The 13,967-nt window shown below is 40.3% G+C and overlaps 2 protein-coding genes across 6 annotated transcripts in view; one reads left to right on the forward strand and one right to left on the reverse strand.

Annotated features, from left to right (window-relative positions):
• Positions 1–210: 210 nt before the first annotated feature.
• On the reverse strand, positions 211–10,057 carry dusp28 (dual specificity phosphatase 28). The gene is made up of 2 exons (XM_021612647.2): positions 8,666–10,057; positions 211–2,570 (listed from the first exon to the last, which is right to left on the reverse strand). Exons 1-2 carry the CDS (start codon positions 9,023–9,025, stop codon positions 2,454–2,456), a joined length of 477 nt encoding a protein of 158 aa, XP_021468322.1. The 5' UTR covers positions 9,026–10,057; the 3' UTR covers positions 211–2,453.
• A 2,340-nt stretch (positions 10,058–12,397) lies between these two features.
• The window catches only part of wdr33 (WD repeat domain 33), a 42,207-nt gene continuing 40,637 nt past the window's right edge, over positions 12,398–13,967 (forward strand). For 3 of the 5 annotated variants that reach the window (XM_021612648.2, XM_021612650.2, XM_021612651.2), the window contains exon 1: positions 12,398–12,594. The gene's annotated coding sequence lies outside the window, so the exon portion shown is untranslated. The remainder of the gene's footprint in view (positions 12,595–13,967) is intronic. The other 2 variants (XM_021612653.2, XM_021612652.2) reach the window with 1 other exon arrangement.

Consider the following 13,967-nt stretch of genomic DNA (forward strand, 5'->3'; position numbering starts at 1 on the left):
TGCCTAATATTCAGCCCTAGTTCGTACAGAAGTATTTTTTCTATTGGCTATTTCTACCTTGTTGTAGCACATAGAGTATCACAGTTAAAGGCCAGCACTTGTACAAACAGTTGTACAACTATTTCTTTTAGAAATTCACAGATATGCAGTCTCAATTTTCATATGGTTGAATTATTTTCTCTAGTCTAGTTTTTTTGTCTCTTGTCTTGATTTTTTTTATGGCTTAAACATGTCAGACACATAGCTTCAGTAAAGTCTCAAATATTTTAGGCGACACAAGCAGCGCATGGCACATAATGCATCTAAACATAAATCATGTAACACCAAAGACAGGTCATAGATGAACCTATAGCAATGAACAACATTAAACAAAAACTGACAAAGGGAACAGAGTGTTGAAAATGTCTGAAAGCAACCAAGATGTCCCCCATGTATACGTTCAGCAGACAGTCTTATTCAGAAGCAATTAGTGCAAAGTGCCTTCCTTAAGGGTACGTCGACAGATTTTTCACATAGTTGGCTTGGGGATTTAAACCAGTGACCTTTCAGTTACTGGCTCTATGCTCTAACCGCTTTGCTACCACTTGCATCATAACCATAGAAGGGGAACATCTGATCATGGTTGCAGACAGATTTACATAAAATGGGTGCTGGGATGCACTCCCAATAACAAATCAGGGGGCAAGTGGGCACCCATATAAGCGCCATATAAGAACCCCAACAGCCAAAGCAAATCAAACTTTATTGGTCACGTACACATACTTTGTCAATTTTATCGCAGGTGCAGCAGAATGCTTACGTTTCTAGCTCCAACAGTGCAGTACACCGAACAATGCAAAACCATACACACAAATGAAAAAAATGTAATGAAAGAAATTAAGAAATATCAGAACAAGCAATGTCAGTGTCCAGAATATATATACAGTAACTACTGCTGTACACACATGTTCTATTCATATACTGTCCATAATGTCTATACACACCATAATATACATATATATATTTATATTCAGGACTCTGACATTGCTTGTTCTAATATTTCTATATTGCTTTCTTTTTATTTTGGGGATTTGCATGTATTGTTTTGTATTGTTAGGTATTACTGCAGTGTTGGAGATAGGAACATATGCATTTCGCTACACCCGCGATAACATCTGCCAAATATGTGTACGCGACCAATAAAATTTGATTTGATTTGCTGCTTTATCTAGTCAATAGCAGCCCTCTATTGTAACGTGTTGTATTACCTGAGCACAGGTCATTCATTGCACCTGCTCTACATTAGCTGCTATAACGAACGTTTAATGGCTAAGACTCGTTAAATCCCTGCAGAGTTAAGATTCAGTATTGCTCAGATAAATATTTCATGTGCAGAGGAGAAACGTTTCTGAGCTGTAGAGATTTCAACGCAAAAAGTCTGTGGTAGTACATCTCCACAAAGCATCCCATCTGGTTTGTCATGTTTTTGACTCTATTCCATTGTAATACTTCCCTCTAGAGGTTAAAGGTGGCACTGCAACAGCCTCTTCATTGTTTGTACAAGGGTACATAAGTGCTGTCAATGACTATAGAGCCAGAGTAACACTCTCTATGCAACCCCATGGAAATATACATTATTGTGACATCTCATTTAAAAGATTGGGTTGATTTATGAACCAACTGTACATAATGCATTATGATGGCCCTTACATTGTCTATTATCACCCACTTGTGCATTATAATACCTTTTTTCCATTATATGACTTGCTACAAGCATTCATATCAGTGCATTGCTCCTTTCAGCAGGCTTTTTAAATGCCTAAAGGCTACACATGTATTAATAATACATATACATAGACATATTTTTGATAAAAGGACTCCATATGGCTTCTTATAAGAAGTTATATAAATTCATACTTGTAATGTATCTAGAATGCATTACAAAGCATGTGGCTTTGTAATGCATTGGCTTTGTAATGAACAAATGGAGCATAATTTTGAGGGTAAAAAGTAACACTTCTCTTTGTTTCTCTAAGGGGTAGAGGGGGCCAGGGTCCAACAGGGTGGAGCTCGATGTAGAAGTAGCCCCTAGCCTACCACAGATCTAGGATCAGATTACCCAACCCAAAATCATAACCTTAACCATTAGGAGGATGGAAAATATCGGACCCTGGCCCAGCGATTATAGGGGAAACTTCTACCATCTCCAGAGGTGGGGGCTCCTCTAGACCGGAGGCTGGTCTTTAGATACAATGCTAGTTTCCCAGACATAGATGTCCTTTAGAAATGCTATGTAAAACTCATGTATCATTAAACCTAGTCCTGAATTTAAAATGGAGATGTTCCATTGACCATGGTTTTTAATCTAGGATTAGGCTTAATCTGTGTCCGGGAAACTGGCCCAAAGAGTTTCAGGACAGTGGTTTACGGTGGAGAGCTGCAGGGTCCTAGAGGGTGAGGAATTTGGCACAACATTAGGTTGGGGCGTTGTCCACCTCCCCCTGCCTCTTTTTCAGCTCTTGCTCATATCTTTCCAGCTGGGCCCAGAATCCCGAGTTGGGGTCCACCACTGAGCGTGAAGTCCTCACTTTCTGGAGAAGAAGGTGAAGAAAAGGAGTGTATAATGGTAATCAGTTACCTGATCAGCCCTGGTACACACATACTGTACCTGAATCACGCAACACATTGGGTGCATCTCAATACTCTAATATGACTTCCTCTACTCCTGATGCAATGACATTAAAGAACTGGGCAGGTATTTCAAGCAAGCAAAGTCTTGGTAAGCATCCTTGATATAGCTTTTACTCAGCTGTGGTTCATTAAGAGATCATTGAAGATGAAAGACAGGAGACGAGGACAGGAGACTAGAGGCATGCTTCCCAGCTGAAACAGTTCGGAAGAGTTTGTGCATACAGTACCAGTCAAAAGTTTGAACACACCTACTCATTCAAGGATTTTCCTTTATCGTTACTATTTTCTACAATATGAAATAATAGTGAAGACATCAATGAAAAATAGTGAAGACATGAAAAAAGACTAGCCAGCTCTGCTAGATGAGTAGAATGGAGAGTGAAGACGTATTCTCTTGTTTGTGTCTGGAAGTAGCCTTAGCTAGCAAGATAGCCAACTTTCGCCAGTTAGCTTTGGTGTGAGGCAAGAAAAGTATTATATTATATATATATATATTATATTATATAAAAGTATTATGAGAGTTGGATCAAGATCATCTTTGCTCCTTAGCAGATTTTGGGGTTGAATAATCCTTGTGAGAATCAAGGACAGTGGATAAGAGATAACATATTAAAGTGGCCTCCCTGTGAACAGACGTTATGTTTGCTTTGACTATAATTGAAAGGCTAATTTAATAGCGAGGGGATTTCGATGTAATACGTTGTGTCGCCTAAATGGTCTGCGGGAATAACCTTGTGAGAATGGAGTCGTATTTGAATCACTGAATCATGCTTGTAAACAATTGCAAGTGTTTGTTTTCTTACTTGTAGCCTACTCAGGAGAGACAGTTGCCTAAATCTAATGAATTCTGATAATAGCAGGTAGGCAATTGCAATAGAGCTGTGACCATGATAAAACAAGGCTACAACAGCAATGGATCGAAGTTTTGGGTGGTATGAGGCTGTGCCCACCGAAATGTGTTTTTGCCTTATGAATTTGCTGATATATTTTATACATTTGGCGCATTGTCTTCTAGTAAGGAGAGAATAATCATGGTTTGGTTTCTTTTATTTTCTAAACCTTACGATGTATGACAGTGAACAAAAACATTAAAGAGGGTTGATGTACACTTAATGAGTGTTGACAATATGTGAATGGTAATATGTTATTTGTGAGTTTTTTGATGGCACTCTAATGATGCGATATTTTAGTAAAACAAGGTACAGGGTGAAATAATGAGTAGAGTGGTAATGGAGACTACTGCGCCCGCTGCATTTGGGGGGGATGCTGCGATGCAAGCCGTAGCATCTTTTCAAAAGAGAAGCAACAAATCCTCTTGAAAGCAGCAGGACAAGGAAATGGTACATAGCGGTGTACGGCCTCAGTTAGATCAATAGTGGTTCATAGAGATTACGGTCTTTATGTTAAGGTAGACGTAGGTGTCATGTTCTGACCTTAGTTCCTTTGTTTTGTCTTTGTTTTATGGTCAGGGTGTGAGTTGGGGTGGGCAGTCTGTTTGTTTTTCTATGTTGGTTTTTGTGTTCGGCCTAGTATGGTTCTCAATCAGAGGCAGGTGTCGTTAGTTGTCTCTGATTGAGAATCATACTTAGGTAGCCTTTTCCCACCTGGGTTTGGGGGGTGTTTATTTCCTGTTTAGTGTTTGTCATTCACCTTACGGGACTGTTCGTTTGTTGTTTATTGGTTTTGTTCAGTGTTCATTTTGCTTCATTAAATTATGGACACTTACCACGCTGCGTTTTGGTTCTCCGATCCTTCTCGCTACTCCTCCTCAGAAGAGGAGGACGAGATCCCTGACAGTAGGAGATCACGTCTCAAACAACTTTTTAATAGATGCCTGGGATCAAATATCCCTGATTCCTTATGCTAAATAAATTGACACTTTTTTCCAGGAGAATGGGGGCAGTAATTTTTTTTCTCTCTCTTTGAAATGTTTCCCAAGGCTATGGTTTTTGGGAGAGAGCAGTGAGTTAAATTCTGCAGTGTCGTTAGTATAAAGGTATCTGGATTAGGCTGTAAATTACCAAATAAATAAGGCCTGGCCATTTTTTTTTGCCATATGTTTTAAGACACACACACCAGCAGGCACACAACTTACTAGTTATAAATATGGGTTAGTGCCAAGGTATCTTAAAAGGGCAGACAAATGGAATTTCCTGAAGGTTTTTTTCAGAGTTTTAATTGACCGCATGTGAATTATTTTGATAAGAAATGTACTGTAAACTTACTGTAAACCTGGGATACAAAATGTATGAAATGTTTTATTGTTTTTCATGAATTAGTCTAATGTAGTAAGAAACACTTATTTAAAGGGTTTGAATGACCTCTGTCCTGACTTTCTAGTGTGGTTTGATCATTCTCACTGGAAAGCCAAAAGATGTTAGATGATGAATTTAAGGTAATTTGTACTGATGATAATTACGAAGGAGGTTATAATTAATTGTTCTCTATGTAATTCGGACCATGTCTCTAGTCTATTTTTCTATTCCTTGAATCAAGTTATGGGTCCAAGTTTTTCTTTATGTGTCACGTCTGCTCCTGCTCCTCCCCTCCGGCCTACGACGTCGCCAGAGTACTAACCACCGATCCTGGATTCATCATTACGCACACCTGGGACCCATTATTACGCGTACTTATTAATCATTATGATTCACACCTGAACTCCATTACCTTCATCATCTCCTCCTCTTTATATGTCACTCTGCCATGTTCACTCACCAGTTGGTGCTGTTCTTGTGTATCAGCGTTCTGCCTTATGTTAGTGTCGTGTTCTTGGTTTTGTTGTTTTATTAAAACATTGCACCTGCTTACGACTCACCGCTCCAGTACATTATGGAGTTATTATGGGTAGTGATTCTAATGATATTTTGTTATTTTAAATTGTTTTGTTTTATTTCTTAACCAATAGTGTTGTTTTTACAGTCACTATGATGAGTCTTGTGTCAAAATGGGGAATTACCCACCTTGAGGTTTTTTGGATTGAAGTTTACACACCATGACTGATATGTATTGAGTGAAAAATGAAGGAGTGTATTGTTTCTCTTGTGATGTGTGTTTTGTCCTATATTGTTTTTATTTATTTTTTAATCCCAAGATTGTTATATTTATTCACCAAATGGTTGTTTTATTTAATAGACCAGAGGATGAACCCAAAGTGGCTTATGGTGCCCCCAATCTATATGGGGGGTTGAACCAGCTGTGACTGAGCAATCTTGGTATCAGGTATTTAAGCAACAGCATGGTCTGTAAAGGGTAGGCTCTCGAGCCAACAGTCAAGACTTGAGTCGGCGGTTTCATTATTACATCACCTCCAGGCTGTGTAAGGCCTATCTGATCAAGAAGGGGAGTGATGGAGTGCTGCATCAGATGACCTGGCCTCCACAATCACCCGACCTCAACCCAACTGAGATGGTTTGGGATGAGTTGAACTGCAGAGTGAAGGAAAAGCAGCCAACAAGTGCTCAGCATATGACGGCACTCCTTCCAGACTGTTGGAAAAGCATTCCAGGTGAAGCTGGTTCAGAGAATGCTAAGAGTGTGCAAAGCTGTCATCAAGGAAAAGGGTGTCTACTTTGAAGAATATAAAAATATATATATTTTGATTTGTTTAACACTTTTTTTGGTTACTTCATGATTCCATATGGGTTATTTCAAAGTGTTGATGTCTTCACTATTATTCTACAATGTAGAAAATAGTAAAAATAAAGAAAAACCTTTGAATGAGTAGGTGTGTCCAAACTTTTTGACTGGTACTGTGTATATATATATATATATATTTTTTTTTTTTCTCTATATATTTTTTACTATTTTCTACATAAATCCCAAAATGGATGTAGCAACTACAGATTGCCCCTTTAAGTCTATCAAAAGTGTGTGAGTTTGAGCATGTGTCCATTAGGCCTATGGATTGTTTTTATCAGCAGGAATTAGATTGAGCTATAAAAGCCCCACTTTTATTCCATAGACTGGGATCCGTTGCAAGAGCGCATTTTTCACCGGCTGTCCACTGATTTTAAAAAGCAATGATTGATAGGCAGTTAACACTTCTTGAATTCAACCATTATTGGGTTCAAATACACATTTAGATTTATGAACAGCTATCCACAACAACCACAATCCATAAAGCGCAAATAGCTAAATGAGAAGGCAGCAGTGTGATTCACATCAATGTGCAATGTAGATTTGAATAATTTGTGATATCCGTATCGCGGTAGACCTCACTTGTCATCCTTACCTCCAAACGTATATTTAAATTGGATAATCTTTGGATGCCAACAGTAGTCACACCATTGGAAGACATAGCTTGGACTGTAGCCTACAAAAACCTATTCCTTCTCTTTTCCCACGATCCATAAAACCCATTTGGTGTGTCATCATAGTGGTCTCTGACTTGTGGTCAGACTCACTCAAGTGGAACAAACTTAAACTTGCGCCTTTTTTAAATGCTGATTTGAATGTCATTGAGAAAACAGAGAACTGTCAAATATTTTTTTTGCAAACATCCTTTCTGAATTGAAAAGTAATACTTGAAGTAATCATCTAGTTTTTCAAAAGTATCTGTAATCCGATTACAATATTTTAGATGTAATCTGTTACTCCCCAACCCTGTCTGTAATCAAATCAAATTTTATTGGTCACATACACGTGTTTAGCAGATGTTATTGCTGGTGTAGCGAAATGCTTGTGCTTCTAGCTTCGACAGTGCAGTAATGTCTAACAAGTAATATCTAATAATTACACAACATATACCCAATACACACACATCTAGTAAAGGAATGGAATTAAGAATATACAAATATGTGGACGAGCAATGTCGTAGAATAATATACCTACTGTATAGGATACAGTATCTACATATGAGATGGGTAATGCAAGACATGTAGACATTATTAAAGTGTTCTGCATACCATCCCTACCTTGTCATAACACAACTGATGTGCTCAAACGCATTAAGGAAAGAAATTCCACAAATTAACTTTTAACAAGGCACACCTGTTAATTGAAATGCATTCCAGGTGACTACCTCATGAAGCTGGTTGAGAGAATGCCAAGAGTGTGCAAAGCTGTCATCAACTACTACATGATTCCATATGTGTTATTTTATAGATTTGATGTCTTCACTATTATTTTACAATTTAGGAAATAGTAAAAATAAAGAAAATACCTTGGAATGAGTAGGTGTGTCCAAACTTTTGACCGGTAGTGTATATTGTTCGTTTTGGACTTCGGTCAAGGGTTTTTTCAGCTGTTTGGGCACACATTTTTTCTCTGGGCAAGCCAAAGTCTGTAGCCGAAGTCTATGCCCCTTCATCTGTGATTGGTCAACAGTAGGGATTCTTCAATAAAGTATTTGTTGTCATTCAATGAGAGACGAGTCATTTCCATGCACATTTTTCATTGACAAATAATGCACCAAACATTTAAAATTGCGCAACTAAGATCTCCTCAGCAAAAACTTAAAACATGTATGTCACTTTTCTTGAGTTATCTTATAAATGAATTCTGACTATTTTGAGGAAGCGTATACTGGCTACGGCATCTCAAAATGGACAAACAGTACCATTGACCCTTTTTTTCTCGTTGTTCATGTAAAAGTCTTTTAGGGGAGCATGCCAGACCACTTCGGTTCGGTTCGCCTAGCAGAGTTCAGCTAGGTGCCAGGCGAACTGAAGAATGCTGAGGCCTTTGAGTGTGAGATGCACTCATACTTTTACAACCAGAAAAACAAAGATAGACAGATAATCAGTTGATTATTCTACTTTGCATTAGAGGCTGAGTTTGGGTGAATTCAATTTAAATTCAGTCTATTCAGGAGGTCAATGGAAAAGTCCCAGTTATTGTCAATTAGGATTTTGAGGATTCACTTTGTGAATTGACAGAGCTAGCAACCATCTAGCCCTGGAAAGAAGAACAGTTACATTAAAATGACAATTAGACCAAAAGCCATCTTTAACCCATCACTCCCATCCTCTCCTCCCTCCCTCTTTTTGTCACCTACCGTAAACGCTTCAGCCAATGAGAGCTTGCGGTACTTCATGAGGTACGCCACGCAGATGGTGGCCGAGCGGCTGCGGCCGTTCTTGCAATAGACGACGGTGTGGCCTCCCTTGGATGCCTCGTCCCGGATAGCGTCTGCACAGCTATCGAAGTAGCGGTACAGGTCCTCAGTGGGGTCGTCATAGACGGGCACACGCAGCGCAGCGATGCGTGACGACTCGGGGAAGGGCTGCTGCTTGGACACGTTGATGCACAGCGTCACTGCCTCCTGCTGGATGAGGTCGTCAGTGCAGGCCGATCGTGCGTTGCTGATGAACAGCGCGTTGGTGACCTTGCACAGCTGGAGCTGCGGCTGGAGCATCTTCGACGGATGACCTTTGACCCTGGTGACACGTCGACCTTTGCTAACTAAGCCTGCGCTGCGCTCACACACTCACTCACACCAAGGTCAACTTTCCTTTCTCCTATTTCACATACATACATGCACTTGTGTACAACACTTTTGACTTGTATCTTTCTCACACTACACACACAAATAAATAACAGTAGCCTACACACTGCACACAAGTAGATTCACACTTTTCTCGTGCACCCCCCCAATGACAATATAAACACATCCAATCACACTTCCAGTGACATTCATCAATTCCACAAACATACATACACTCACTAAAACCATCTACGCACTTGCTCTCTCACTGCAACACACACTCTTCATAGGGAAACTGTCTCTCCTTCAGGCTATGGCATGTGGGGGTTGTCATGTCGGTCAGCTCTGGCCATCTGACTCTGTCCTAATAGCAAGCTATATTTATTGTAGGGGGTAGGCAGGTCCACGGTCAGGCACTCCCTGGGTCCTAACACCAGTTTAGTTCACGTTCAAAGGATCCACAGTGATTCATATTCTATGTGATGAGCTGCGGGTAGATTTAATAGAGTAGGTAATCACTTTTTTTAGTGTAGTGGTCATGCAGTGTGCACCCACACATATGCACAACACACACACATCTGAAGAGTAGATCAGAGAGGAGATTGAATTATATATATTAAAAGAGTATAAATTCACACAGTGGGGGATATGAACTATACAAAAAAGCACACATTTGAAGCTGGTTATGCATGATGGAAAACACATTAATAATTCAATTCATTATGACCATAAACACACCAGTATTCCACAATCATAAATTCACTGATATCCTATGAACTAATCAGAATCACATTGATTCAGAGACATGGACACACACAGACTTGGTGCCAGTCTGTGCAGCTGTCCTGTTTGCTGTGTCACCACCATCCTATCCTCCTGCTTCATCATCACTAGACTTTGGAGGTGAAACTCTGACTGACTCAGCAATTGCCTGATGCCTACTCAAGCCCATCCATAGCTTACAGTATTTATCTGTCTGTCTGTCTGTCTGAAGTGAGAAGGCGGACTGTGTTGTATCCTCTGTCCTCTCTGAAGGGGTTAGTGTGTGAGGGTTCTAGCCTGCTGCACCCTCTGAGGAAGAACGTCCCGAAAAACATAACCTTCCTCTCCTTTCACTAGGACACGCACATCTCAACCTCTATATATCTGTATGTGTGTCAGTTGTTTTAGTCTGCCCTACACATAAAACTGTTTCCTGTGAGAGACAAGTGTTTTCACTGTTCTATGAAGTTAATGTGTGTTCTCAGTTGTGTTTGATTTAATTTAGTTCCCAGACACTTCCACCCAAATGCGCGAAGAGTCTGATGGGTCAACACGTGTGGCGAGAGAGAGAGGAAAAGAGAAGCACTGATCTCAGTTGTCTGTAGGCATATTTAGCTGAGAGTGAGGGAGCGAGAGAGAGAGAGAGAAAGAGATGAATGAAGAAGCTAGTAACCAAGCACTGTAAAATTCTATCTTCAAAGAGACAGTGTGGTGAAGAAGGCGCAACAGCGCAATACATTGCAATGTCAGTACTGTGAGACGCCTAAGACAGTGCTACAGGGAGACAGGACGGACAGCTGATCGTCCTTGCAGTGGCAGACCACGTGTATCAACACCTGCACAGGATCGGTACATCCGAACATCACACCTGTGGGACAGGTACAGGATGGCAACAACAACTGCCCGAGGTACACCAGGAACGCACAATCCCTCCATCAGTGCTCAGACTATCCGCAATAGGCTGAGAGAGGCTGGACTGAGGGCTTTTAGGCCTGTTGTATGGCAGGTCCTCACCAGACATTACCGGCAACTACGTCGCCTATGGGCACAAACCCACCAGGGGTGGACCAGACAGGACTGGTAAAAAGTGCTCTTCACTGTCGTGGTTTTGTCTCACCGGGGGTGGTGGTCGGATTCGCGTTTATCGTTGAAGGAATGAGCGTTACACCGATGCCTGTACTTTGGAGCGGGATCGATTTGGAGGTTGAATCTTGTTATGTTCATACAAATATTTACACGTTAAGTTTGCTGAAAATAAACGCACTTGACAGTGAGAGGACGTTTCTTTTTTTGCTGAGTTTATCTTGCATTACTCATCTCATATGTATATACCGTATTCCATACTATCTATTGCATCTTAGCCTATGCCACTCTGTCATTGTTCATCCATATATTTATATACTCTTATGCCATTACATAGATTTGTGTGTATTACGTATTTGTTGTGGAATTGTTAGATATTACTTGTTAGATATTGCTGCACTGTCGGAACTAGAAGCACAAGCATTTTGCTACACTCGCAATAAAATCTGCTAACCTTGTGTATGTGACAAATAATATTTGATTTGACCGCAGTTTCAAAACTACAATATTTTTTTGTAAGGGCGCAGGTGCAACAGGCGGCGCCCGGTCCAGATTAATTGAATACCCTTATTATTTGTAGTAGTTGTAACGCTCCGGGTGTCGAGTCAGACGCAGGAAACAGAGAGTTCACTACTGTGCTATTTAATGCACTCACGAAACATTGGGTGCTCAAAAACAAATGCCCCAAACACGGGGTACGAGAACAGTACAGCAGACTACATGACCAGGAACAACACGTTCGTCTACTACATACACAAAGGTTACAATAAGTAATCCCGCACAAAGAAACAGGCGGCCCGGCTGTCTAATAAAGCCCAACTAATCATTAACTAACAGGTGCTAACAATAAACATACAAGGAGGGGGAGGAAAGAAAATCAGTGGCAGCTAATAGGCCGGCAACGACGACCGCCGAGCGCCACCCGAACGGGAAGGGGAGCCACCCTCGATCGGACTCGTGACAGTTGTAGCTAGTAGTAGTAGTAACAGTACTCTAATTATGTGATGACATTAGGAATCTTTTACTGCAGGCTTAATGTAGTCAGTCATATTGAACAAAAATGTAATCAACTTTTCACCCTTGAGGAAAACGATTGCAATAAGAGTGCAGTATAACTGCAGTTAGAATGCAGAATAACTGCAGTTAGAGTGCATTATAACTGTAGTATGCTGCGTCCAAAATAACATTTTCTTTACTTCAGTAATTTTGCAGTATAACTGCGGTTCAACTGCAGTTATTCTGCGATTAATGCGTCCAAAATAACACAGTTGACTGCAGTTAATGCAGATTTTAAAACTGCAATCTTTTTTGTAAGGGTGCAATAGACGCCTACCCGGGCGCCTGGTCCAGATGATCGAATCCTCTTATTGTTATTATTATTATTAGTTGTAGTAGTAGTAGTACCAGTACCCTAATTACGTGATGACGTTTGAAACTCCAACCGCAGGCGTAATGTAGTCAGTCGTGTTGAAAAAAAATAGAAGCTGAACGAGGAGAAAGCGCCGAAATGGAGGCCGGCGTAGGTGGCTAAACACGAGAAGTGACAAACCGATACATTTTCAATAAACTTTGAGGCGCTTATGATTCTCAAAAAGAGTATATCTGAGAAGAATCTAGTTATCCATAGCTAGATAACTCTGCATTGGATATTGTTGGTGAGTTTCTAAGCATCGCGTTGTTGTTGTAAAGACGACTTCCACCGGGCGCCATTTAATTACGTTGTCAAGTCAGGAACAAAACATCAATTTGAAGAGGAACGGATTGTGATGTCTATTTTCGTGTTAGACACAAACCTTGAAATAGCTTACTATCCATCCATACACCGTAAACTAATCCCTTAATAGTTTGGCAGCTAACTAACGTTTTTCTTTGTTATTCATATTGACCTACGTTAGCGTGTTAGCTAAGAATTAGCTAGCAAGCGTTAACGTTAGCTGGCTAGCCACCACCTCGTCCATTTCCAAGACTAGTAACGTTAATGGCTTGTTGACATCAATTTAACTAGTTGGCTAACTTTAGGCTTAGTTTCCCCCAAATAAAATATTATTGGGGTCTTGACTATTGCAGTTGGTCAACAACTTGGATAACAACCAAACCAGCCAGTGTAACTTCACGTTAATTTAGCTAATCAGCCGATCACTGGTTGCCAGGATCTACTGTGCGCTTGCTAGCATTAGCTGGTTCGCTAACTAGCATAGAAACCTCGTGTGCTGCTAGCTAGATAACGTTACCGCGGCAAGAAATTCAGACTCTTGGAACTGAAACAGTAGCCAGATAGCTTATACATTTAGCTAGCTGTCTTAGTAACCAATAGCTAACCAACCTTAGTTAACTACTGGTAGTTAGCTACATCTCTGACTCTGGACGTGATAACTTTTCGGGTAATTTTAGTTAGCTAATCAATTAGCCTAGAAGCAGATTCCAGTTGACGTTAGCTAGCTAGCCTCCTCCCAACCATGCTGGCTTTGGACACCGCAGTATGCTATATTTTGGACCCGGGCTAGGGGTACAAATAAAGTTGTTTGAATAGTTGCATTTGTTGCCCTCACAAGGTAGTTAGTTATGTTTGTCAATTAAACCGCTGTATCGCTTACTTTTGGACTTTCGTGGAAGTTGTCAAATATACAAATCCAACAAGGAACAATTGCACACCGAATCACTGCATATTTCCTCACTAGTGTCCTGGTTATAATGGAGTGTCCTTATGCACAAAATAAAGTGGATTTTAATATGGACACATGTTGGGAAAATGTTGATGTATTGAAAAGAATGACATGAGACAATTTTGTCAACTAGCCTGTTTGATACGAGTCATTTTGTGACGTTTCTGAGCTTAACGTTTGATAAAGGGTATTACTGCCAGTGGGTTCTGTTTTTATTACCACATTATGTAAAATGTCTGTTCATTTAGTTATTTACATGTGAAAGTGTAATGAAATGCACTTTGATTAGCCTTGTGATACATTTTGTTTGTTCTTTAAGCAACTGTGTTCATTCATTGTCATGCCAAACACGTTTCATGCTAAAC

Source organism: Oncorhynchus mykiss, chromosome 8 (assembly GCF_013265735.2).
Source record: "Oncorhynchus mykiss isolate Arlee chromosome 8, USDA_OmykA_1.1, whole genome shotgun sequence".
In the NCBI taxonomy this organism is placed as follows: Eukaryota; Metazoa; Chordata; class Actinopteri; order Salmoniformes; family Salmonidae; genus Oncorhynchus; species Oncorhynchus mykiss.